Here is a 24,729-nt window from a genome sequence, read left to right on the forward strand (position 1 = left end):
AGTGAGCAGTGCAGAGTCATCACAAAGCAGGAAAACACTATATAGAAAAGTGAGCAGTGCAGCATCATCACAAAGCAGGAGAACAGAAGACTATATAGAAAAGTGAACAATGCAGCGTCACCACAAAGCAGGAGAACAGAAGACTGTATAGAAAAGTGAGCAGTGCAGCGTCATCACAAAGCAGGAGAACAGAAGACTCTAGCAAAGTGAGCAGTGCAGCATCATCACAAAGCAGGAGAACAGAAGACTATATAGAAAATTGAGCACTGCAGCGTCATCACAAAGCAGAAAAACAGAAGACTATATAGAAAAGTGAGCAGTGCAGCGTCATCATAAAGCAGAAACGCAGAAGACTATATAGAAAAGTGAGCAGTGCAGCGTCATCATAAAGCAGAAACGCAGAAGACTATATAGAAAAGTGCGCAGTGCAGCGTCATCACAAAGCTGGAGAAATTATAAGTTACTCACTGTAGTGACAAACGTACTCTCAGTCGATAGTCCCCTTTCCTCCATACTGTATGGGTATCCCTTCCAAGGGACGGGAGACAACCTTTTTCACCAGAAAAAACCTTACACTTTACATTTAGAGGCGCTTGAGGTGCGGCCCAGTAGCATGCTCTGCCCTGACTCCGCCCTCTGGCGCCACACCCGAGTCCCCATGGACGCATCGACAATAGATTTAACATTGCCTAATGACACTGGTATTGTTAGGGGTGAGGTTGGTGGGACGTATGGAGGAAAGGGGACTATGGACTAAGAGTACGTTAGTCACTACAGTGAGTAACTTATAATTACTCTTGCGTCCCGTCCCCTTTCCTCCATACTGTATGGGCGATTACAACTGATTGTAGCCCCAGGGTGGAGATGAGACCCTCCTTAAGCAAATAGGTTCCTGAGAACCGCCTGTCCAAAAGCGGCATCAGATCTAGAGCCGGCATCCAAGCAGTAATGCTTGCAGAAAGCCGAGGGAGAGGCCCAAGCGGCTGCCCTGCTTATGACTTGCCAAGGGACATGGCATTGGAATGTGATGGCCGTTGCCTTGGCCCTGACTGCGTGGGCATGCATGTTGGCGGGGAGCGGCTTGTGCTGACGCTCATATGCCTCTTTGATGGCAGAGACCATCCAGCTGGATATGGAGGCCTTGGAGGCTTGATAGTCTGGCCTCGAGCCGCCAAACGTGACGAACAGGGCGTCCGACTTGCGGAAGCCCTTGGTCCTGTCCAAGTAGAATTTCAGGGCCCGCCTGACATCGAGGCAGTGCAGCACTCTGTGCTTCATCCTTGGGACCGAAAGAACGTAGGAAGGACTATTTCCTCTTTCAAGGGAAATGCAGATAGAACCTTCGGCAGAAAGGCCGGGTGCATCCGCATGACAACCTTGTCCTTGTGAAAGGTGGTATATGGTTCAGAGGCGACCAGCGCCTGCATCTCGCTGACTCTGTGAGCCGAGGTAAGACTGACTAGTAGGGCCGTCTTTATGGTGACCAGCCTAATGTCCACGGACGCCATTGGCTCGAATGGTTTTTACACCAGGCTGAAGACTATATTAAAGTCCCCCACAGGGTGTGGTCTCTTGACGGGTGGGTAGAGCCTAGCGAGACCCGTCAGATGTTTGACAATAGGGTTGGAGGAGGAAAATATGTCTTCCTCCGAGTTCCTGTAAGCCCCAATGGCTGCAAGGTATGTACGGCAGGTGTCGACCTGTACTCCTGAATGAGCAAGGTGCCCCGAAAAGGAGAGCACGTTGTCCAAATTGCAGGCCAAGGGGTCAATTCCCTTGGAGTTTGCCCAGTGGCAGAACCTAGTCCATTTGGTCTTGTACTGGGCCCTGGTAGCTTTGCTCCTGGCACCCTCTATGATCTCCAGATTGGCCTGTGAGAGGCTAAGGTGCCGAAACGTTACCTGCTCAGGTACCACGCTGTGAGGGCTAGTTTCCCTGGTGCGGTGTGAATATTTCTGCCCTCCTGCTGTGCCGGAAGATGTGCTGGCCCCGTCGGAAGGTGTATAGGAGGCACCTCCGAGAGGCTGAGGAGCTCTGAAAGCCATGGCCTGGCCGGCCACCATGGAACTATCAGAATGATGTGGAGTCGGTGAGACGCCTTGATCTTGCAAATTACTCTGTGTATCAGAGGAGTGGGCGGAAAGGCGTAGGCTTTCATGCCGATCCACTGTAGGTGAAATGCGTAGCCCAGTGAGCCGGGACCCTGCCCTTGCCAGGATGCGAACTGGGGGCACTTCTTGTTGTGCCAGGTGGCAAAGAGATCCACGTGGGTGAGACCCCACCTGCTGAAGATCTCCTGAGTAACTAGGTCGTTTAGCTGCCACTCGTAATTGTCTGCTCCCAGCCTGCTGAGCCTGTCTGCCTCCAAATTGGATTCCCCTGGGAGGTGGACTGCTGAGAGGTAAATTTCGTTTGCCAAGGCCCACTCCCACATGCTGATCATCAGTCTGCACAGAGAAGGGGATCTGGTGCCTCCCTGCTTGTTGACGTAGTACATGCTGGTCGAGTGGTCTGTCTGGATGAGGACAACCTTGCCCCTGAGGAGTGGTAGCAATGCTCTGAGCGCTAGCCAGACGGCATTCAGCTCCAACCAATTGATGTGGTATTCCTGCTCCTGTCGAGTCCAGGTGCCATGGACAGAGATCGTCCAGGGTGGCTCCCCAGCCCTTGAGCGAGGAGTCTGTGGTGATGGTGGCCTGTGGAGGGGGCGGCCGGAAGGGCTTGCCCGTCCGTAGGTTGCAGTCTATGGACCACCAAGTTAGGTCCGGGCGGAGAGATGGAGGAACGTTGATCATCTCGGATTGGGAGCCCCACTCCTGATTCCATGAGGCCGCAAAGTGCAGCGGAATCCTTCTCATCCTCAGTCTCGTGTGCGGCAAGGCTAACAGGGCCGCCGATAGTAGACCCAGGAGATGTTGGTACCACCATGCCGAGGTCACTTCTCTGCTGAGGAAGTGGGCGCTGGCCCTCTTGATGGCCGAGATCTTGTCTTCCGACGGGAAAACCCTCTCGAACCATGTGTCTCAAATGAGACCCAGGAATGTTAGAGTCTACATAGGGAGCAGCTTTGACTTCTTGAGGTTGAGCGAGAAGCCCAGGTCATGCAGTGAGTTCATAAGGGCATGGGACGAGTGGCGAACCGCCTCCGGAGATGTAGCCCTGACGAGCCAGTCGTTGAGGTATGGGTAGATGTGGAGGCCCTGTGCTCTGAGGAGGGCCGCTACAGCGTTCATGAGTCTGGTAAAGACCCTGGGGGCCAAGTTGAGGCCAAACAGAAGGACTTTGTATTGGAAATGGTAGCCTGTGATTCTGAACCGTAGGAAAGAACAATGGGGCTGCCAAATTGGGACATGTAAGTACACGTTCTTAAGGTCTAGGGAGCACATCCAGTCTCCCTTGTCCAATGTCTCCGCTATAAAAGCTGGCGTAACCATCTTGAATTTTTGCAGGGGAAAGGAGAGGTTGTGGGTGGAAAGGTCCAGCACAACTCTCAGGCCTGCCTGGTGGTTCTTCTGAATGGCGAAAATCCTGGAGTAGAAGCCAAAGCCTCGCTGGGACGCTGGAATTTCCTGCGTTGCCTGGCTCTCTACGAGTGACAGGATCTCTGCCAAAAGAGTTGCTGTCCCAACCTGTGGGAGTGGAGGGGAGGAGGGCGGAGAGGCTGGGATGTGTAGGCGGTACCCCGTGGATACTACTGAGAGGATCCAGGTGTCCGTGAAATTCTGGAACCAGAAATGTGCATGGAGAGCAAGCCTGCCCCCCACCAGAGACACATGGACCCAAAGGGGCGTGTCATGCCTTCTTTCCCTCAGAGGCTGAGGAGGGGGATTGAAAAAAGCCCTTACTCCTCCCCTCCCTTTTTGTTGTTTGCGCCGGCTCGGAGACGGCGAGCGGTCCGGCTGCCTGGTTCTGTGTTCCTGGAGCCGGTGAACCCTCGATATGTGTACGATCTTTCTCTGAGCGCTGCAGAGATTGGGTGTAAGATTTGGGCGTGGTCTTTGTAAAAATAGACAAGGACTTTGCTGTTTGTGAGCTGCTTTTCTTTTTGTCCAGCTCTTCGTCCGTAGGAGTGGACGAGGCCCTCCTGCTCCCCTCGAATGGTAGATCTTGGATGCGCTCCTGGACGTCTGGGTTGAATTTCGTCGCCCGGAGCCAGGCTGTGCGCCTCATGTCCGTGGCAATGCAGATGGCACCACCCGAGGTATCAATATGCGCTACTGTGGATTCCATGAGGTCATGAGTCACGAGCTTGGCCTCTGCTAGCTCTGCCTTAAAGCGTGATTGGCATTGGGAGGGGAGTTCCGGGAGGAAGTCCACAATTTCCCACCACAACCGTTGGTTGGCGGCAGCCAGCATGGCATCTGCGTTGGCCTGACGCAGGTGCAAGGAGGCGGAGTAGATCTTCTTGCCGTAAGCCTCCAAGATTTTCTCCTCCTTGCCTAGCAGCACCGCAGAGGAGGAGACCGAGGACGACTGAGGCTTGGAGTAAAGTGATGCTGCAGCGATTACAGAGGAGTATGGATGAGGATGGGTCGAGAGCAAGAGTGTGTCCCCATCCATCTGCCTGTACTTGGCGTCCAGGCGTCGGTTGACCAGCTGGACTGAGTGGGGCTTGAGCCAACCCTTCTTGGCCAGGGAGACTACATCAGTTTGCAGTGGAATCCCCGTGTTGGCAGAGTGGCGTCTTGTGAGGACTTCAGCCAGAACTCCCTCTACCAGCTGTTCGACCTCGAGCTGAAGGAGGCCCAGGTACTCCACCAGGCCAGCAAGACGTTCAGTGAAGGCCCTGGTTGAGGATGGCATGTCCGGATTCTCCTCCTCGTCCGTGTCCTGCAGATCCGGAGGATCTTGAGAAGGAGGAGGGGTAGATGGAGCCGGAGGCTGGTGTACAGAGACCGCAGCCGGAGGCTGAGGAGGCGGCAGAGGTTGCAGTGTTGGCTGTGGAGCCGGAAGAGGCAGCTGCACCGGAGTCAACGAGCCCGATGGAGGCACCTGTGGAGCAGTTAGCATGGCGGGGAGGACTTCCCTGACCGCGTCCGCGTCCTTTATGATAGCTCCCATCTGTGGCGACCTCATGAGGCCAAGGAATTTGTCGAAGAGCACCTCCTCACTGGCCGAAGAGGTGGTAGAGAGTACCAACAGGGTAGCGGGGGACTGCTGGAGCCGCTGCATACCCAGTTGCCCTGCGCATATGAAGGGTAGACTGTGGGCCACGTATCTGGTTGCGACAAGTCCCACCTTGACACTCGTTCTTCGCCGAATTCGAGGAATGGCGACGGACGGGTGTTCGTGTTTGGCGCGGTGGCCATTTTGTCGCGCTGCCTGCCACATGCCTGCGACGTGATGTCCAGCCCGCTGGGTCTGGCCTCGTCCAAGTCTCTTGCGTGTGGATCAGTGGGCCTACCCTGCTCCTCGGGTCTCAGCCCGATAGGTGCGACACCCTCGACCCGGGTTCGGTAGAGCCACGTTTAGGCACCCCCTCAGACATATTGCCAGTATTAGGGCATAGCCCCTCGGCCATTGCGCCGGTAAAAGGGCGCAGCTCCTCAGGTGTAAGCCCGGTACAAGAACAATCCGGACCCTCGACACTGCGTCCGGGAGGATCCGAGGACCCCTCGACCTGAGGGCCGGTAGCTGTAGCAGCCTCGGTGCACGTGCCAGTGGAAGGACCTGGCCGATCCCTACCGTGCGGGAGAGTCCCTCGTAAGGAGTCTCCCTTGCAGGGTGCGCTGGAAAATATCAGCCCTACCTTGGACCTGGGACGAGTTCTTGAGATCCTCTGGAGGAGACTTCTGGAAGAGCTCCCTCCACCTAGCTAGCCTGTTCTTCAGTGCCTTTGAGGACAGCGAGTCACACGACGCACATGATTGCCAACCGTGGTCTGGGCCAAGGCAACGTAGGCAGAGGGAGAGGGGGTCTGAAGTTGGGAAGAGCCCGTTGCAGGATGGACACCTGCTGAACCCTGTAGAAGTCGACATGCGCTGGGGAGGAGCGTGACGCCGAGGGCCGCGCACCTGATAACAGAATTGACAAAAAAGACAGAATTATCCACGTATGGAATTACATGGTCGAAGCCAAACCCTGGAGCGCTGGTGAATTCAGCCCGTTCCCGTCGATTTGGAAAAAGGGGCTGAGGTGTGGCGCCGGAGGGCGGATTCAGGGCAGCGCAAGCTCCCTGGGCCGCCCCCGCGCACCTCTAAATTTAAAGGGGAAGAAGGTTTTTTTCTGGGGAAGAAGGTTTTTTTCTGGTGAAAAAGGTTCCATCTCCCGTCTCTTGGAAGGGACGCCCATACATTATGGAGGAAAGGGGATGGGACGTAAGAGTACAGAAGACTATATAGAAAAGTGAGCAGTGCAGCGTCATCACAAAGCAGGAGAACAGAAGACTATACAGAAAAGGAAAACCTACCAGGTCAAGGGCAGCCTTCTTGGCAGGAACGGTGGAGACGAGCGGCCTCATCCTGAAATAAAGAGGAAACTGTGCGTCTGAAAACCTTGGACCATTCAGAACACGTGCAGACATCTTGTATGCAATTGTATTATCGAGTATTTGGAATACCATCTACTTCACTGTCCATCAAAATCATCTTTGAAAACCCACCTGCGGTCAATGTGCACCCCCCAGACTGTGTGTCCACAAGGAAGCGGGGGTTCGGGCTTGATGGTCGGGGGAGGGAGCCAGGGTGTTGTGTCTGGATGGGCATTTTTCGTGTGTGGATGTACCGGCTAAGGCTCCATTATATAAGCCGCTTGCCCTTATGACGCGCTGTGATCAGCTGCATGTGATTTTCAGGAACTCCTCGCCCTGGCACACTGCAGACCTGCTAATCGGGCCCACGAGGCAGCCCTTCGGGACGCAGAGCTCAGGGTGCTTCCTGTCTGCACGCAGGAGGAGAGCCATCTTTCATCATCCGCGTCATCTCCACTTGACTAACCTCACCCCGCCCCCCGCCCGCCGCCCTCATCTCTTTCAAATCCGCTAGAGCACCTAGAGGCCGTGCAAAAGGCAGCAGGGTGTGGTATAAGACCCAATATCCAGACATAAAATGTCCTCCGGGGAAGGGTAGAATGCTTTCAAATGCTGGCTATAAATACCCGGGTATTTATGCCAGCTGATGTTCTTAATGTGGCGGGTGGGGGGAGGCCTGGAGTTCTGGGGATAAACCCCCAGGTAATGATGGCAGATTGTTCCATTCCCAATCGATGCCAGCTCTGCCATGTTCTTTTCCATAGGGTACTTTGGGCAGAGATGTTCATACCTACTACTGGGCCAACACTGCAGTATGCGGCTCACTGGTTTTAGAGTGGCTCCGGGATAGGGGTGTGACGATGACCAGGGGTGGGTGGAGGCGACTAAGCCGGCCACACTGCTGGGTTTACCTACCAGCCATGAGTTAAGAACTAGTCAACCTGATGGCCAATGCTCACAAGCCGAGGAGGGTGTGCGAATACTTTCATGATAAAAGATTCTGAGATGCCTGGCAAAGGGTGGGCAGATGTCGGCTATTAAATTGATTATTTATTCTGCGCTTATACAGCAAGTGTTTCAAAGTGCAACCATGCATGGGAGCGGAGACATAAGGGAGGACAAGACAAAGCAACTTACTAGGCGTGGTACATTCAGGTCGTAGTTCATAGACAAGAAGTCCAGGGGGTGGGGGAGGAGTAAATGGGGATCAAACAAAACATGGGTTAGGTGCTAAGAAGTACCATTCTCATGGGTCATAACCAAGACTACAGAAGTGCTGTGGCAGAGCAGGGCCCGGAGGCAAGTGCAGAAGACTGGTGAGGGGAGCTTAGGACCTGTGAGGCTATGCAGGTGCACCAAGCAGCCAGTCAGCAAACTGAGCAGAGTAGCGGCTATAGGGAAAGAAAGCCTGGGGAGGTGGTTAGCAGGGGAGAGAGAAGGAGGAGGCGAAGAGGAAGGTCTTGAGGAGTTTGCGGAATTTTAGGTGATCCGGTTCAAGAGAGAGAGGCTGGGCTGTTCCAGAGGGAGGCACCTGCGGAGGATAAAGATCTCCCCCCAAATCACTGCTTGGAAAAACGGCTCACTCGCAGAGCGTTGGAGGAAGACGAGCTGAGGGCTAGGAAGGGAGGGTATTTAGGAAGAGAGCGTTGCAGGTAGAGTGGGCCCAGGTCCGAGAAAGCCTTGTGGACAATGCAAAGGGTCTTAGACCTTGATCCTTGCAGCCACGTGGAGCCAGTGGAGGGATTTCAGTGCCTGAGAGATGCGATCCCTAGACTCAAGGCCAAGGATAAATCTTGCGGTTCTGTTCTGGATGAGTTGAAGAGGACGGAGAGTAGAGGCAGGTAGGTTGAGAAAGAGGCTGTTGCAGTAGTCCAGTCTAGAGAAGACCAAGGCTCTGGAGACTGAGCCTCCGGGGGAAAGTGAGAAAAGGTAGAATACCTCTGAGAAGGTGCAGTTGGTAGTGGGACTTTTTAGAGATGTCCGAGATGTGAGAAGAGAAGGATAGAGTGGAGTCAAAGATAACCCCCAGGTTTCTTGCCTCATTTGTGGGTGGAGGCGCAGGACCCAGGGAGGCCGGCCAGAGGGAAAGCGGAAGCCAGGGTCCCAGTGAGGACGATCTCTGTCTTACTGGCATTGAGGCAGAGGTTGTTTGCAGCATACCAGGATTGCGCACAAGCAGTCAGGAATGAGCGAGGAGGAGGAAGAGACTGAGGGTAGCAAGAGAGAGCTGTGCGTCATCCCCATAACACTATGGGTACACTAGGACCTCTGCTGCAAGGCTAGAGTCCTCAGGAATTGGGAAGCAGTACATTATCTTGATGGTGTATGAGGGACGGCAGGGATACTCGGGGTCTGGCCTGGAATTCCCCTGCAACCTGAGGAGTGTGGCATCTATCTGGAGCGGAGCTACCTCTAGGGAGTGGACGATAGAACTGCACCGGCCACCTAGCTTTGACATTGGCTGGCAATGGGCTTAGGATGCTTGCCATCTAGAGACTGGCAGAAGGCGTATAGGCACACAGGGATGTCTCCTGAAAGAGCAGCCTCCAATATCCTCATTCTGACAACAAAGCATGGGTCCGCAAACGCTGGCTCTTCAGATGCTTCGAACTAATGTTCCTATCAGCCCTCGCGGATCAGCAGAGTCGCAGTCCCAAGACATTGGAAGAGCCGCAGATCACAAACCCTTGCTTTAGAGTAGATCTTTGGCTCGTAGGTGATGAAGCTTGGCTGGTCATCAGTGCACATGGGAAGTACTGGCTTTATGTGCAAGTGACTTGACAGTGGTCTGCATGGACACTATGGGTGGGATTAAATAGCAAGCCTGTGATATAGGCAGTGGTGGGAATGGAAACAATTTAAAGGGGGATCCCATAAGGGCTGTGGTGGGAGTGGAGATTGGAGGTAGGAGCGGAGTTCCAAGAGAGCGCCATTCCGAGGAGGCAGAGCTGGCAGCTGGACTCCAAGCAAAGGAAATGTTCAAAATAATATTTTTCAAATGGTGCAATTTCTTTCATGCTGCTTCTTTCCAACCTCCATACTGTACATCAATTCCACTTTAAATCACTTCCATGCCAGTGCTGCACCCAAAACACTGTTGGAATGCAGTGGTTTTTAGTACATTACGGGATCCATAGACACGCTCTACAGTAGGCAACTACCAGGGTAGCTCAGCAGGTTGAGAGACCGTTGCTGAGATGTTATAAATTCAAAACTGGTTGTTAATAGTACGACTTTTTGCAATTTCTTATAAAAAAAACCAAGTGCTATAAAATGTGTTTGGCCAGGGGATGGTTTGGGCTGGTCGCTTGCTTATATTCAGGACAGAGGTGGGAGTATTTCTGCTCCTGTACAGAAAATCAAAAGTTGGCACAACAGAAGCATTTATTTGTGATTAACCAGTTTGACACGTATATAATAATCTTTATAAATATAACCTGTGATAAAAAGAAAGGGGCACACAAATTACAGAGTATGTGTGGTAGTCCACAAAAAAAACATTTAAAAGAAAACTAGTGCATGCAAGCAACTCTTCAGTTTGTAAATTATTTCTGTTTTTCTATGGAAGTGTAAAATGCACATTTGGAAAACAATAGTGTGCCCAACATGTAGAAAGCCTGCTTTCAACTTTGATGCCCCCACCCCATTGATAGTCATGGCTCATTAATTTTCGTGGTGTCCCTTTCAGGCCAGAAGAAAATAAACAGGCTAAGTGAACTGTGTCTGCAGATGCGCAAATGAAGGCCGGGGAAAGGAACTGAGCTACCAGCTTCCCTCAGCAAAGCTGGGGCTTGGTATAGCCTGGTCAGGGAAGAGGTGGGCCAGGTCTCGAGATCCGGCCAGACATCCAATGCCGGATCTCAGACCCAGCAAGAGCTGGCCCACTGACCAGCGCTGGATGTAGGTTGTTTGGTCGTGCCAGAGGTGTGTGTTAGTTTGAGCTGGTGTGCAGGTTGGTGGGTGAATGTATGCCCCTGGTGTATGTGTTGGTCTCAGGCGCTGCGCTGGAGGATCTTTGCTTGTAAAGGTTTATGCGTGGCAGTTGATGGGCCGAGGCATGGGCAGTCTGGGCCGTCGCCCCGGATCCCGTGCTTTTGAGGGCCCTGCTGCCATGAGTATAAGTAGTAACGAGGCTGGGCTGCTTCCAGCCAGAGGGTTTTTCTTAGTGCATGTCGTAGCGAGGCCCTGCTGTTGGCTCTCATCTGCATGTGAGGGACTTCTAAAGACAAATACCTTCCGCCCACCTCCCCAGCAGCCTATTAGACCCGTAGGGCCTCACAGTAAGGGCTTATCACGCTCTCTGTTTAAAGTAATGGTCCATTTAAGAACCTTTGTTTTGGACAAGGGTTTGAAAAGAGACATTTTATTCTGAAAGAACATACAGAAAAGCTAGTTGCTGTCCAAATCTGTCTTTTTTGAGGACAATAAAAATATGTTGACAAAAAAAGTTGTCCACTAGCTCAAAAGTATTCATGTCTGCATTTAGGGTTAAAAAGATTTTTTGGGGGAGAGAATGTCACATTTCACTCATATAAAGCATGCCTTTGTCAAACGATGCAAAAGGTTACATTTCACCTTCTTTAATTATGAAAAAGTCTTGAAATACAGCCTACAAGCCATTTTTTAAATAATTTTGTGAAATTGCATTCTGGTATTTGTAGTCTTCACAATGGGGTGAAAATAACGCAACATATGTACTTTTTCACATATTTCTATAATGATTCCTATATTGCTGGAGTACTTTAATTATGATGTGTGTACTTTTCAAGTCCGATTTATAAATGCTGAACGCCATACGTGGTGGTGAGGAGGGAAAGGATCAAAGGGCAAATGTGTTGTAATGATTTACCAGATCCATGGATGTGGGAAGAGAGGTTGCTGGACTGAAGATGTTCTACCTGGCCCTGTACTGATTTTCAGGGTACAAATTTAAATTGCATGTGGGTTGACCACATCCTCCCATTTTTTTTCACAGTGCTGACTCATCCCCCTTAGGTGTGTTTGAGGCCAGCATGCAAAAAAGCTGGTTTGCTCAAGTTTATGCCCACCAGGATTTTAACCCACTATTTATATTTATTTATTATAATTCTTTATAGAGCTCCAAATCGCCCACAGGCCTCACGGCGCACAGAAAACAAAACAAGACAGACAATCAGATACAGTCAGAGAACCTAGGTCAGAGAAGAGCTGAACAAAAACTAGAGAGCAGTGAAGAGGTTGGCCTTCATAATCTTTTTAAAGTCAGCCAGGGAGGCAGAGGTCTTGAGATGGAACAAGTTACTTACCTGTAACTGTTCTCCAGCATGGGTCTGGCATGGATTCACATGCTCATGAATATTCCCCGTCGTCAGGCTGGGAATCCTCGGTAAAGAAAAAAAACAGTATCAGTTTCATTTCTGATCTGTCTTTCGTAGTAGTAACCAATCACTGATCTCTGCGTCACACTGACCACAGCCAATGACTGCCCTCTACCTAAGCCCCGCCTCTGGCAGCCATCCTCAGATTTGGTAGCACGTGAAGTGGCAGTATGACCAAGTGAAGAGCCGCAGAGGGGTAGGCGGGAGGGTTTGCATGTGAATCCGTGCCAGACCCATGCTGGAGAACAACAGTTACAGGGAAGTAACTTGTTCCTTCTCCAGCATGGGGTCTGGCATGGATTCACATGCTCATGAATAAAGAATACATAGCAGTACACACATGCACAACCACGGGAGGTGGCAAAGGCTCAACATTAAGCATTACATCAAACTCAACATTAAGCAAATCTTACCTCCTCACCAGGCTCACCTTAGGCGAACAGGTTGCGCAGCACTGCTTGGCCGACCCTGGACTCCTCCCTGGAATCCCGATCGACGCAGTAGAATTTCGTGAAGGTGTGCGTCAACCTCCACGTAGCAGCCCTGCAGATGTCCAGCAAGGGCACACCAGATAGGAACGCCGTGGTAGCTGCGATCGCTCTGGTGGAATGGGCTCACGGACGGCCAGGCAGAGGTCGGTTTGCCAACCGATGACAGTACATGATACAGCCGGAGAGCCATCTGGAAATGTAAGCCTTCGAGAGAGCCTTCCCCTGATTGACAGGTCCAAAGTTCACAAAGAGATGTGACGTCTTCCGAAAACACTTTGTGCGGTCCACGTAGAACTTCAGCGCTCTAGCCACATCCAGCGAGTGCAAAGTCCTTTCAGCCGGCGACGAAGGCGACGGGAAGAAAACAGGCAACACCAAGGGTTCGTTGAGGTGGAAGTCCGACGGCACCTTGGGCATGAAGGAGGTGTGCGTCCTGAGCACTACCCTCGTGTCGTGAAAAGTCAAGTACGGGGCCTTGCAGGAAAGGGCCTGGATCTCTCCCACCCGTCGTGCGGAGGTGATGGCCACAAGAAACGCTGTTTTCCACGACAAGAACTTCAACGGAGCTGAGTGCAGAGGCTCGAACGGAGGTCCCATGAGCTTGGTCAGCACCACGTTGAGCTCCCACGCCGGGGCCGGAGCCTTCACGGGCGGGAACGATCTGAACAGTCCCTTCATGAACTCTTTCACCAGACGATGAGACCACAAAGACGTCCGCCCCGTGGTTCTGGTGTATCGGGAGATCGCAGCAAGATGAATCTTGATGGACGCGTGCGCCCGTCCAGCCTTGGCCAGCGTCAGTAGGTACAGCAGTACTTGGGGAGCCGTAATCCGTAGAGGGTTAATCTTCTGTGCATGGCACCAGACAGAGAACCTCTTCCATTTGTGTCCGTAGCATTTAAGAGTTGAGGACGCCCTGGCCTTTGCAAGAACCTCTCTGCAGTCGGCCGGTATGTCGTATCCTCCAAACTCTAACGCTGCAGGAGCCAGGCCTGCAAGTTCAGCGACTTCGGGTCGTAATGGAGGATGGCGCCTCCTTCCCTGGAGAGAAGATCCGCGTCCCCTGGCAGCTTGATTGACGGGGACGCTGACAAGTCCAGAAGGTCCGGGAACTATATCTGCCTCGGCCACGCAGGTGCGACGAGAATCATCCTGCACCGTGACCTCTTGAGCTGGTTGATGAGCCGGATCAGCAATGGCAATGGAGGGAACGCATATAGAAACAGGCCCTCCCAGGGGAACGAGAAAGCATCGCCCATGCTCCTCAGCTGGGGAAACCTGCTGGCGAACCTCCGGCACTTGGAGTTCGTCACCGTCGCGAACAGATCGATCTGGGGTGTGCCCCACCGTCGGAAGAGGCGGTCCACTAGATCCTGTCATAGTTCCCATTCGTGGCACGAGCGCAGCTCCCTGCTGAGTGAGTCGGCGATGGTGTTTTTTATCCCTGCCAGATGAAACGGCACCAGAAACATCCCTTGGGCGACGGCCCAATGCCACAGATCCTGCGCCTCCCTGGACAGGGCTGGCGACCTAGTTCCACCCTGTTTCCTGATGTAGAACATGGTGGTGGTGTTGTCGGTTAAGATCCTCACCACCTTGCCCTTGAGGGACGGAAGGAAGGACCTGAGGGCCCAAAACACTGCACGGAGCTCCAGGACGTTGATATGGAGGGACTTCTCCGTTGGGAGCCAAAGGCCTCTTGCGTGCAGATTTTCGGTGTGCGCTCCCCACCCTTCCAGGGAGGCATCCGTGGGCACTGTCTCCTGGTGGCCGGGGCTCTTGAAATTCATGACCGTCGTCTGATGCGCGCGGGTGCCCCACCACCGGATCGCTCGTCGGAAACTCTCGTCGAGTGTGATCCTCTCCTCGAATCTGCCCGTCGTCTGGATCCAGCGCGCGTCCAGGAACTCCTGCAACGGGCGCATCCGGAGCCTGCACAGGGGGATGAGGTAAATGCAAGAAGACATCATTCCGAGGAGGGACTTGATGGACCTCACTCTGGCCGCGTCCGCAACCAGCATCCGCTGCACCTTGCCCAAAATGGCCCTCGTCCTTTCCTCCGACGGATAGGCCAGAAGCGACATTGTGTCGAGCTTCGCTCCCAGAAACAGTGCGTCTTGCGCGGGCATCAGGTGGGACTTGGCGTAGTTTATGGAGAATCCCAGGTCCGTGAGAAGTTGGACGGTCCTTGCCGTGTGCTCCACGGCGAGCTCCTTCGTCTTCGCTTGGATGAGCCAGTCGTCCAGGTAGGGGTAGACGTGGATCCCCTCTCGGCGCAGCTGCGCCGCCACCGGTGCGAGGCACTTGGTGAAAACCCTGGGTGCCGACCTCAGTCCGAAGGGAAGGGCTCTGAACTGATAGTGACGCCCTTGGACCACGAACCTGAGAAACTTTCGGTGTCCCTTTAGGATGGGAATATGGAAGTAGGCATCCTCCAAATCCAACGACGACAGGAAATCGCCCTCCTCCAGCTGACCCAGGACGTGTTGGAGGGTGACCATCCGGAACTTCTGTGCCTTGATGAATTTGTTCAGTCGTCGTAGGTCCAGGATGGGACGCCATCCTCCCGTCTTCTTCTTCACGAGGAAGTATCTTGAGTAAACTCCGGAGCCCCGAAGCCTCTTTGGGACGAGCTCGATGGCACCCTTCCTGAGCATCGCCTTTACCTCCAAGAGAAGTTGAGGGACGCGATGTTCTTTCCTGGCCACAGGGGGGACGCGCGGGCACCTCTTTAGAAACTCGAGCGTGTGACCCTGGGCTAGGGCGTCCAGCACCCAACGGTCGGTGGAGATGGACTCCCACATGCTGACGAAGCTCGCCAGCCGGCCTCCCACCGGGGTGCTTCGGCGGGGGCCCGACCCCACGGCTGGTTCAGTCCTGCTTCGACAAGGCTTTGCCACCTTGACCTCCTTGGCGACGACGGCGGGGGCCGCCTGACTTGCCTCGTCCCCTGTAAGCTTCCTGCGACGACGAACGGGCCGCTTGACGGTAGGTGGAAAATCCGCCGCCGGAACCTTTGGAGGCACCCCGTTTGCCTCCGCCGCTCCGAAAGGGGGCCGCCGTTGCTGGAGAACCCCAAGAGCCCGGGCCGTCTCCGTGTCTGCCTTGATGGCTTGAAGGGAATCGTCCACTGTTTTCCCAAACAGGTTGTTTCCGTTGAACGGCATGTCCAAGACTCTGGTCTGCACGTCCTGACCAAAGTCAGTAGCCTTGAGCCATCCACGCCGCCTAAGGCACACGCCGTTGCCCAACTGGCGAAATCCAGTGTCAGCGATGTCCGTCGCAATCGTAATGGCGTGGTCCGACGCCACCTCTCCTTCCTGCAAGATCTCTAGGGCATCCGCCCTCTTGTCGTCCGGTAGGAAGTCCAGCAGGGGGGCCAGTTTGTACCACAACTCCCTGTCGTAGCGGGCTACGATAGCCAAGGCGTTGGAAGCCTTAATCGTCGTCGCTGCAGACGAGATGACCCTGCGTCCCATCGTATCCAATTTCTTTCCCTCGCCGTCCGGCGGGGAGGTCGACGTAGAGGCCGTGCCCCCCCCCGCTTTCTTCCTGGCCGCCACAGAGACAACCGAGTCCGGGGTCGGCTGTGCCCGAAGGCACAAGGGGGCCGCGTCCGGGACCCGGTACTTCTTCTCGTACCGATCCCTTCTAGCCGGCGTCGTGGATGTGTTCTTGAGGAGGGCGAGGCCCTCATCCCAAATATCATCCAGTAGAGGTACGGAGAGGACCGTCTTCCTCTTGGCCTCGCGCCGTTGATAAAGGAAACCTTCCTTCTTCTCTTCCGGGCAGAGCTGGAAAAGCTCGGATGCCCTGGCGATCATGGAGTGAAACGATCCAATCTCGTCGGGCGGGGAAGCCCGGGTGGGAGGTGACGACGGCAGATCCTCGTCGTAAACCTCGTCGTCCGTACCCGTCGCGGCCGTGTCAGTCCCCGTATCATTCCCACGAGTCGTGGACTGGGAGGAGGGCTGAACAGGGTGCGATGGCTGAAAAGGAGGTGGAGGATGAATCCTTCTCTTAGGGGGAGGGCTCCCAGAAGGGCCTGGCTCCGGGTCCCCCATCGGGAGCGGTTCCTCCGCTGGTGGTAACGGCAGTCTCGTCCTTATCTCCGAGCATAAGGACTGTATAGCCAACAAAATGGCCGCCGAGTTGTCTTGCGGCACTGGTTGAGGGGATTTCGACGGGTGGTCAGGGGCCCCGTCGGCACCCTCGACGTTATCGTCGTCTCCCACGTCGGGGTCCCTCCCGACGGGCTGGTCTTCTTCCACGCCAACGCCGTGGCTTAAGACTTCGATCATCTCTTCCTCAGAGATTGAGGCCGAATCCACAACGACCTCCTGCCCCCCCTTTTTCTTCTCCGTCGGAGGTTTCACGGGGGTCCTGTCGATGGGCATAAAAGAGGACTCCCTCCGCGGTGGCAGGGAGACACTGATCTCCGAGGTCGCCACCACTGGTGTAGCCTCCACAGGCTGAGCCAGGGCCGCCGCGACTGTCTCGATAGAGGCCTTGGCCGGATGGATTAAGGCTTTCACCACCTTAGGTGCGCTCACCGCCTTCTCCTTGGGGCGAGGGTCACTGCCTTGCTCTCCCTCCGATGGGGCCTTCGAGCTCGACCGGGGCCTCTCCAGGAGCTTCGCCGGGGTCTCGGCCTTCCTCTTACCCAAACCAGAGTGTTGGCTCGTGGTTGATGGTGCCGGGGAGGATGCGCCCTGCCTGGCGCCCGTAGAGCCCGACCGTTCGGCGCTCCCGGTGCCAGTGGACTCGCGGTGCTTGGCCTTGTGTTGGACCCCTGTCGCCGGGGCGTCCTCAAAGGTCTTAGAAGACCGCTCGGATTTCTTCTTCTTCTTCTCGCCTGACGGGCTCTTCCCTTCCAGCCAGTTGGCGAGACGTTGATGGCGGTCCTTCATGGTCCGCTCCGACATATTGCCGCAAAACGCACAGTCCTTCTCCACGTGCGTCTTGTCCTCATGTAGGCAGTACAGACAAAAGGAGTGTTCGTCCTCCTTAAAGACATTCTGAAGCTGGCATCCAGGGCAGACCCTGAACAGCTTTCCGGGCGTCGAGCTTCCCTTCTCCTGGGCCATGTCCGAGATGGGCCTGAGAAACTTCTGGAGTCCTCCAAAAGCGTGGCTCGACGAAATCTTCACCCTTGAGGGGCGTAGACGAATCCGACACGGGTCCCCGATGATCGGATGAAGAAACGGTGGAGCTCGAGGCTCTTTTGACCGAAAAATCGAAGTTTTTGAGAAAAAAACGTGAAAAAATAGCACTAACGCTCGAGAGCAATAGCACGAGGATCCCAACACTTGAACGTGCGGTAAAAATCTGAGGATGGCTGCCAGAGGCGGGGCTTAGATAGAGGGCAGTCATTGGCTGTGGTCAGTATGACGCAGAGATCAGTGATTGGTTACTACTACGAAAGACAGATCAGAAATGAAACTGATACTGGTTTTTTTCTTTACCGAGGATTCCCAGCCTGACGACGGGGAATATTCATGAGCATGTGAATCCATGCCAGACCCCATGCTGGAGAATAAGGGGTAGAGAGTTCCACAGGACTGGAGCAATGACATTAAAATGTGTCTTACCAAATTTGTCCAGGCGAAAGCGAGGCTGACAAAGCATAACCTGTTCAGTTGACCCGAGTGATTGTCCTGGGACGTATCGTTGGATACGTTCTGCTAGACAGCTGGGTGCGGAGGCATTCGGGCATTTAAAGGTAAGTAAGTATCGTGAAGGAAACCCTATGTCTGAAGGGAAGCCAATTCAATTTTGTTCGGGCTTTGGTGATATAATACCTCCTAGGGAGGCCAAACACGGCTCGGACAGTGCCGTTTTGGGTAGTCTAAAGGGCAGCAATATTAGCCGAAGTAGTGCCTGCCAAGAGACTGTTACAATAGTCAAACCTTGAGTTGACAAGGGTGGAGGCAAGGAAAGACATACTGTTGACAGATAGTAAGGGGCGTAGAGAGCAAAATTGCTTGTTAATCCAGTCACATGTGGCACAGGTTTTAGCCATCTGAGAGCGCATGGATAGTTCAACGTCGATGGTGACACCAAGCGTCTTTACGCTTTGAACAACTGGGATGGACAAATTGGCAATCAAAAATGATGCCTAATCGTCAGGGAGCTTCTTTATCATGTGACTGGAGCCTGCTATAAGGATCTCAGTCTTGACGGTGTTCAAGGCCATGGATTTCTGACTCATCCAAGAATGGATGATCGAGTGGATAGCGAAAATGGCCTTTGAATCAGCAGAGTAGGAGCCGGAATAGTAGGAGTACTAACCCCACATGAAAGTGTATTAAAAGCACACGTCTTGTATTGGTTTTTGTGCTTTCAATAGAATATTTCAATTTAGATTTTTGGGTTAAAAGGTGCACACCTTTTATACTTTGCCAGCAGTGTTCTAGTAAAATCTCCTCTAGCTGTTTTTTTTTCTCCTTGCATTGAGGACTCCTTTTGTGAACGGCAAGGCTCATTTCTATTATGATTTTTATTATATTAGGAAAGGCCAGTTGAATCAAATTAGCGTTTTTCACTGCGTTCAGTCCATGTGCACATGTTAATGATCCCGCACGCTTTTATTCTGGACTTGAGCCCTATTGATAGCATTTGAAGACTTGTTGAATGGCTCACTCTGACTGCCTCGGTACCTTTCCGGTTAATAGGCTGTGCTACGATTGCACTATCCTGCACCAAAAAAAGACAGCTCCCACACTTCTTTTGCCGCCCAGGTCCCCGCAAATCCTAGGGCCGGCCGTATGCCGGTTGTTCTTAGGTTCTGCAGCTGATGGGCAGCTATTATGGCTGATGTGTGACTGCAGGTGGGTGAGGGTGTAGTATGGGTGACTGTCGTTAAGGATGACACAAGGTGCCATATACATATACATACACAGTAGTGTGGAGAAGCTCATGGCACAAGCATATTACGGGGCAGGGCGGGCAGTGCACTCTTGGGTTATGAGGTATTAATATTACAGCTCGCGTATTTACGATTCATTTCATTTTGCATTGGGGGTGGGGTGCAGATGCAGCCCGACAGTCTTTGCTGCACAGCCTGCATGACTGGCTGAGCATTTACAGAAGCAGGGAAGAGTGAACGTTTACAGTTAGTGGTGAAAGGATGGCGTCTGCTGAGAAGCACACAGCTGGGGCTGCACTAGGTGGGGAACGTTGCCACCCCCCCCCCCCCCATATGTATGAAAATAAAACTGAAAACACCAGTCAATACGGGTGTACACAACCACTTCAGTGTGGGAGAACAGGACCGGCTGCACAGGTCACCCATCCCAATCCGCTGCCCAGAAGAGAGGGGCCCCATCCTGATCCTGAGCCTTTTGCGGCAGCCTGCTGGGATCCTGCACAGTGACAGCAGGGAGGGGCACTGCTGCTGCTGCACCAGGAAGGCCAGGGCATCCAGAAGGAAGCAAAGGGAGGGGACATGTGCATTAACATCCCCCTTTTTGCCTTGTGTTTGAGTTTAAAATGCCATTGCTTGCAGGGTACATGAGCCGGTCATTTCTCCAAACATGAAACTTAACCTCCCAGACCTTTCCTCTGCTGCCCTGAAGCTAAGGGCCTAGTTGTCAACTATCAATCAGGGCCATTACTGCGTTGGTCAACGATTTCTCCGACTGTAGGAGTCCTGGAAAGAGGAAACTTGCAGCAAGTTTCATCTTCCCAGGACTCCTACAGTCGGAGAAATGGCAACCAACTGAGCACCGCAAAGAGCAAAACTGCTGCACTTCAGAAAGACTTTCGTTCCATTTTTCTTCTTGGACACAACATCCCAGTGGCTCCTTCTTTCAAGGGGGGAGTCCATCTTCAAGGGGAATCATCGAGTGAAACCGAGAAACTCTGCCACTTTGCCTGCCAAGGCACCACAGGTACTGTGACAAAGAAGAGCATCTTCTAGCCTTTGGAGGCGTCCAAGTGTCCCCGATTCTTCTTGGATACTGTTCTCCTGTGGTCTTCCAGGTACTTTGGGGTAGTAGAACCTTTAAAGAGAAAGTGTTATTTAACATTTTTGGACTGGGCTGTAAAAGACATGATAAGGTACTCCCCAACTATTCCATTACAGGTTGCCCAGGTGGGGGGGGATTCTCACACAGATTTGTGCATCTAGTATAAAGAATGCATTCTGCCACTGTTAACTAACCTACCATTCTTCCCTAATCTATGCTGTTACACCTCACTTCAGAAGGAACAACTTACTTACCTGTAACTATTGTTCTCCAGCATGGGTCTGGCATGGATTCATATGCTCATGAATATTCCCCGTTGTCAGGCTGGGAATCCTCCATAAAAGAAAAAATAGTTTCACTTTCAAACTGTATTTCTTCTCTAAACCAATCGCTGTACTGTGGGTCATACTGCCCCCAGACAATGACTGCCCTCTCCATAAGCCCCTCCTCTGGCAGCCATCTTCAGATGTGTCAAGCATGTAAAGTGGCAGCATGACCAAGAAGAGCCACAGAGGGGTAGGAGGGAGGGAGGGTTTGCATGTGAATCTATGCCCGACCCATACTGGAGAAGAACAAGTTACTCTCTTACCTGGTAACGTTCTTTCGATGGGATGGTCCGATGACGTATTCCATATCTATGACAGTAATCACCACAGCTGTGCTGCTTTGGAAAATTTTCGGCGTCTGCGCCCTGCGTCGATGACGTCGATGCGCCGTCCTCGAGGACCTCCTCCGACGGCCGACGTCACCCGATGTGATAAGTAGGACGCACGACGCCCGTAGCCTCAGTTGTAGTGTTTTCCCCAGAACGTGCGACACCAGTCTTCTGCCAGTCAGACACACAAAGCCTTGCGGAAACGTAAGCTGCAATCGCATAAGAAATTCTGCAGCGGGGATGGTGGGGAGGGAGCGATATGGAATACGTCGTCGGACCATCGCACCGAAAGAACGTTACCAGGTAAGAGTAACTTGTTCTTCGAGGGGATTGGGTCCTCCGACGTATTCCATATCTATGACAGACTCCCAAAGCAGTACCAAAGCAAGGAGGTGGGAAAAGAATTAAGAAACAAAAATTTCGAATGCCCAATCAAATTGCGGAGTAAAGGACTGCCTTGCCAAAGGCCAGATCCTGTCCTCGGATGGAATCGAGGAAGTAGTGACGCACAAAAGTATGTACTGAAGCCGAGGTGGCTGCATCACAGATGTTACGAATAGGAACACCCCTCTGTAGGGCAGTAGATGCAGCCATACCCCTGGTAGAATGGGCCCGCAAGCCAGCCGGTGGGTCCTTACACGCCAAGCGGTAACACTCCGAGATAGCCAAAATAATCCAACGAGACAAAGTTTGTTTCGTCACAGCTTGTCCCAAACGCTTTCCAGCGTAACCAATGAAGAGTTGATCGTCCACTCTGACCCAGGACATGCGTGAAATATAAAAGCTTAATGCTCTCCTAAGATCAAGCCTATGGAGCCTCCCCTCTTCATTACCAGGATGTGGAGGAGGATAAAATGCTGGAAGAACAACCTTCTGGCCCAAATGAAATTCCGACACCACCTTCGGAAGAAAGGAAGGACAAACTCTAAGGACAACCCTGTCCTTATGAAACACAGTGAAGGGTGGCTTAACTGAAAGTGCCTGTAACTCACTCTGCGAGTGGAAGTGATCGCAACTAAAAATACAGTTTTAAGAGTTAACAGTCTCAAAGGACAAGAGTGCAAAGGCTCAAAGGGAGCACACATCAGAAACTTGAGAACAAGGTTCAAATCCCAACGGGGCACCTGGAAAGGTGACAGAGGGAACACATTAGTGAGCCCTTTCAAAAACTGAGAAATTAAAGGGATTTTAAAATAGGAACACTCTTCAGACGAGCGCTTAAATATGGACAGCGCCGCCAGGTAACCTTTAATGGTACCCACTTGCAGGCCCCTGTGGGCCAAAGAAAGCAAAAAAGACAGAACCATGGGAATGTCACATTTAAAGGATCCACATTCTGAACTCTGCACCAGTCGCAGAACTTACGCCAACGGAACGGTACAGAGACTTTGTTGCTGGCCGTCTGGCCGAGAGCAACACCTCCATCACGTCTTCAGGGAGGTCCCAATCCTTATACCTCAACCTTTCAGAAGCCAAGCGTGAAGGTTGAGGGATCTGACCTCTGGATGGAGAACCTGACCCAACCCTCCCGTGAGAGCGGATCTCGGTAGGGAAGACGATGTGGAGGGCAGATGGACAAGTCTAGAAGGTCCGGGTACCACGTCCTCTGGGCCCAAGCTGGAGCAATAAGGATCATCCGGGAACCGAACCTGCGTAACCTCCACAGCACTTGCGGGATGGCGGGGACTGGAGGAAACGTGTACAGCAGTGGGAAGGACCACAAACGCGTCCCCCAAGGCTCCTCTTGGAGGAAATTCCCACGAGCAGAACCTTTCGCACTTCCGGTGGACACTGAAGGCGAAGAGATCCACTTAAGGGGTCCCCCAAAGGGCAAAGATCTCCAGGAGAATCTCCTGAGCCAGCTCCCACTCGTGAGAGATCGTGCTCTGCCTGCTCAGAGCGTCCGCCGTCTCGTTGTCTCCGGCCAGATGAACTGCCGAGATTGAAACTTCCTGCTGGATGGCCCAGAACTCTAGCTGCATCGCCTCCCTGCACAGAGCAAGTGACCCAGCCCCCCCCTTTTTGTTGAGGTAGTGCATGGCCACCGTGTTGTCCCTCAGTATCAGGACCCTCTTTCCTCGCACAGTCGGCAGAGAAGCCTTCAGGGCTAGCCTGACGGCCCTCAGCTCCAACAGATTGATATGGAGTTTGGACTCCGACGGAGACCAACGACTGCTGACTGTCAACTCGTTGGCATGAGCTCCCCATCCCGTGAGGGATGCGTCCGTCACGATCGTCACCTCCAGCCAGGGAAGCCAAAACAGAGCCCTCTTCATCAGATTGCCTTCGACGGCCCACCACAGAAGGTCCTGGGCGACCGAGGGCGGCACCTGAACAGGGTCCGACATCCTGCCGGAGGATTGCGACCACTGCATCTTGAGTGCATCTTGAGTGCCCACTGCAAAGATCTCATCCGCAGACGAGCCTCTGGCACCAGAAGAATGCAGGATGCCATGAGGCCGAACAACCTCAAGAACTCAGCATGAAAGTGCGAGTCGCCAACCACGAACCTCAGGTACTTTTTGTGCTTGGGATGGATCGGCACATGAAAGTAAGCATCCTTGAGGTCGAGAGACACCAACCAGTCCTGAAGTTGAAGGGCCTGGAGGACTTGAGAAAGAGTCACCATCTTGAACTTGTCCTTCCTGAGGAGTTTGTTCAAACCACCCAAGTTCATGATGGGTCTCAATCCCCCGTCTTGCTTCGCAATAAAAGAAATAAGGGGGATACCATCCCTTATTCCTCTCCGCTACAGGCACCAGTTCTATGGCGCCTTTCTCCAGCAGGGCTTGAATTTCCTTCCCAAGGAGCGGATCTGGACTCTTCAAAGAGAGGTTCCCTGGTGGACCGTCGTGAGGCCTCCGTCGAAAGGGAAGAGAGTAGCCGTGGGTTATGATCTCCAGAACCCACACATCTGAAGTAATGGCACACCACACTACAAGATGCTGCACCAGCCTTCCCCCCAACCGGCGAACCAAGGGACATGGCCTCATGACCGAGTGGTAGCGGCTGCGGCATTGCCTGAGGGCAAAGAGGCAACTGCCCGAGCGGCCTTGGCACCTCGAGTACCCTGTTTTCCACCTCTGGCACTCCTACGGTGGCCTCTTTGACTAACAGCTCCTCTCGCTTTACCAAAGGAGTAATAACGAAAGGAACCACCTCTCCATTGCTGTCCCCTAGGACGAAAAGGCGGAGGTTGTCGAACTGCAGCGCCCAACGACTTTGCTGCAGCTTTGGAGGTCTGCAACCTCTCAAGGCTCTCGTCAGCCTTGCTGCCAAAAAGATGTTCACTGTCAAAGGGCATGTTGAGGAGCAGGGACTGCACATCAGGAGCGAACCCCGACTACCGCAACCACACAAACCTGCGAATTACGGTGCTCGCCGCCATGGACCGGCTGACAGAATCTGTCATGTCCAAACCCGACTGAACGGACTCTCACATGGCATCCTTGCCATCCTGGACCATAGCAAAGAAACCATCCCGTTCGTCCCCTTCAGGAATATGTTCAGCCGCTAATGCAACACAGTTCCACAGAGTGTGTGTGAAACGAGACAAGGCATATTGAGTTGGCCGCATGAAACGCCATACCCCCCCGAAGCAAACACTTTCTTCGCCCAGCCATCAAAACGTTTGTCGTCCCTATCCGGAGGGATGGTAGGATAGGACGCCTGCTTTGCCGGGGCAATTGCCGCCTGCAAACTCTCCGGAGTGGGGTGCCTGGTCAAGTAGCAGGGGTCACTACTGGCTGGACGGTATTTGCGCGACAAAGACTTGCCCACTGCCGGG

At 53.2% G+C, this 24,729-nt stretch overlaps 1 protein-coding gene across 4 annotated transcripts in view; it reads right to left on the bottom strand.

The window, feature by feature from the left end:
* Positions 1–24,729, bottom strand: part of BRF1 (BRF1 general transcription factor IIIB subunit) — a 1,105,609-nt gene that overhangs the window by 81,638 nt on the left and 999,242 nt on the right. For all 4 annotated transcript variants that reach the window (XM_069638202.1, XM_069638201.1, XM_069638205.1 and 1 more), the window contains one exon: positions 6,410–6,461. In XM_069638202.1, the coding sequence (XP_069494303.1) occupies positions 6,410–6,461 (52 nt within the window). The remainder of the gene's footprint in view (positions 1–6,409; positions 6,462–24,729) is intronic.

Source organism: Ambystoma mexicanum, chromosome 14 (assembly GCF_040938575.1).
Source record: "Ambystoma mexicanum isolate Mex_15411 chromosome 14, UKY_AmexF1_1, whole genome shotgun sequence".
Classification (NCBI taxonomy): domain Eukaryota; kingdom Metazoa; phylum Chordata; class Amphibia; order Caudata; family Ambystomatidae; genus Ambystoma; species Ambystoma mexicanum.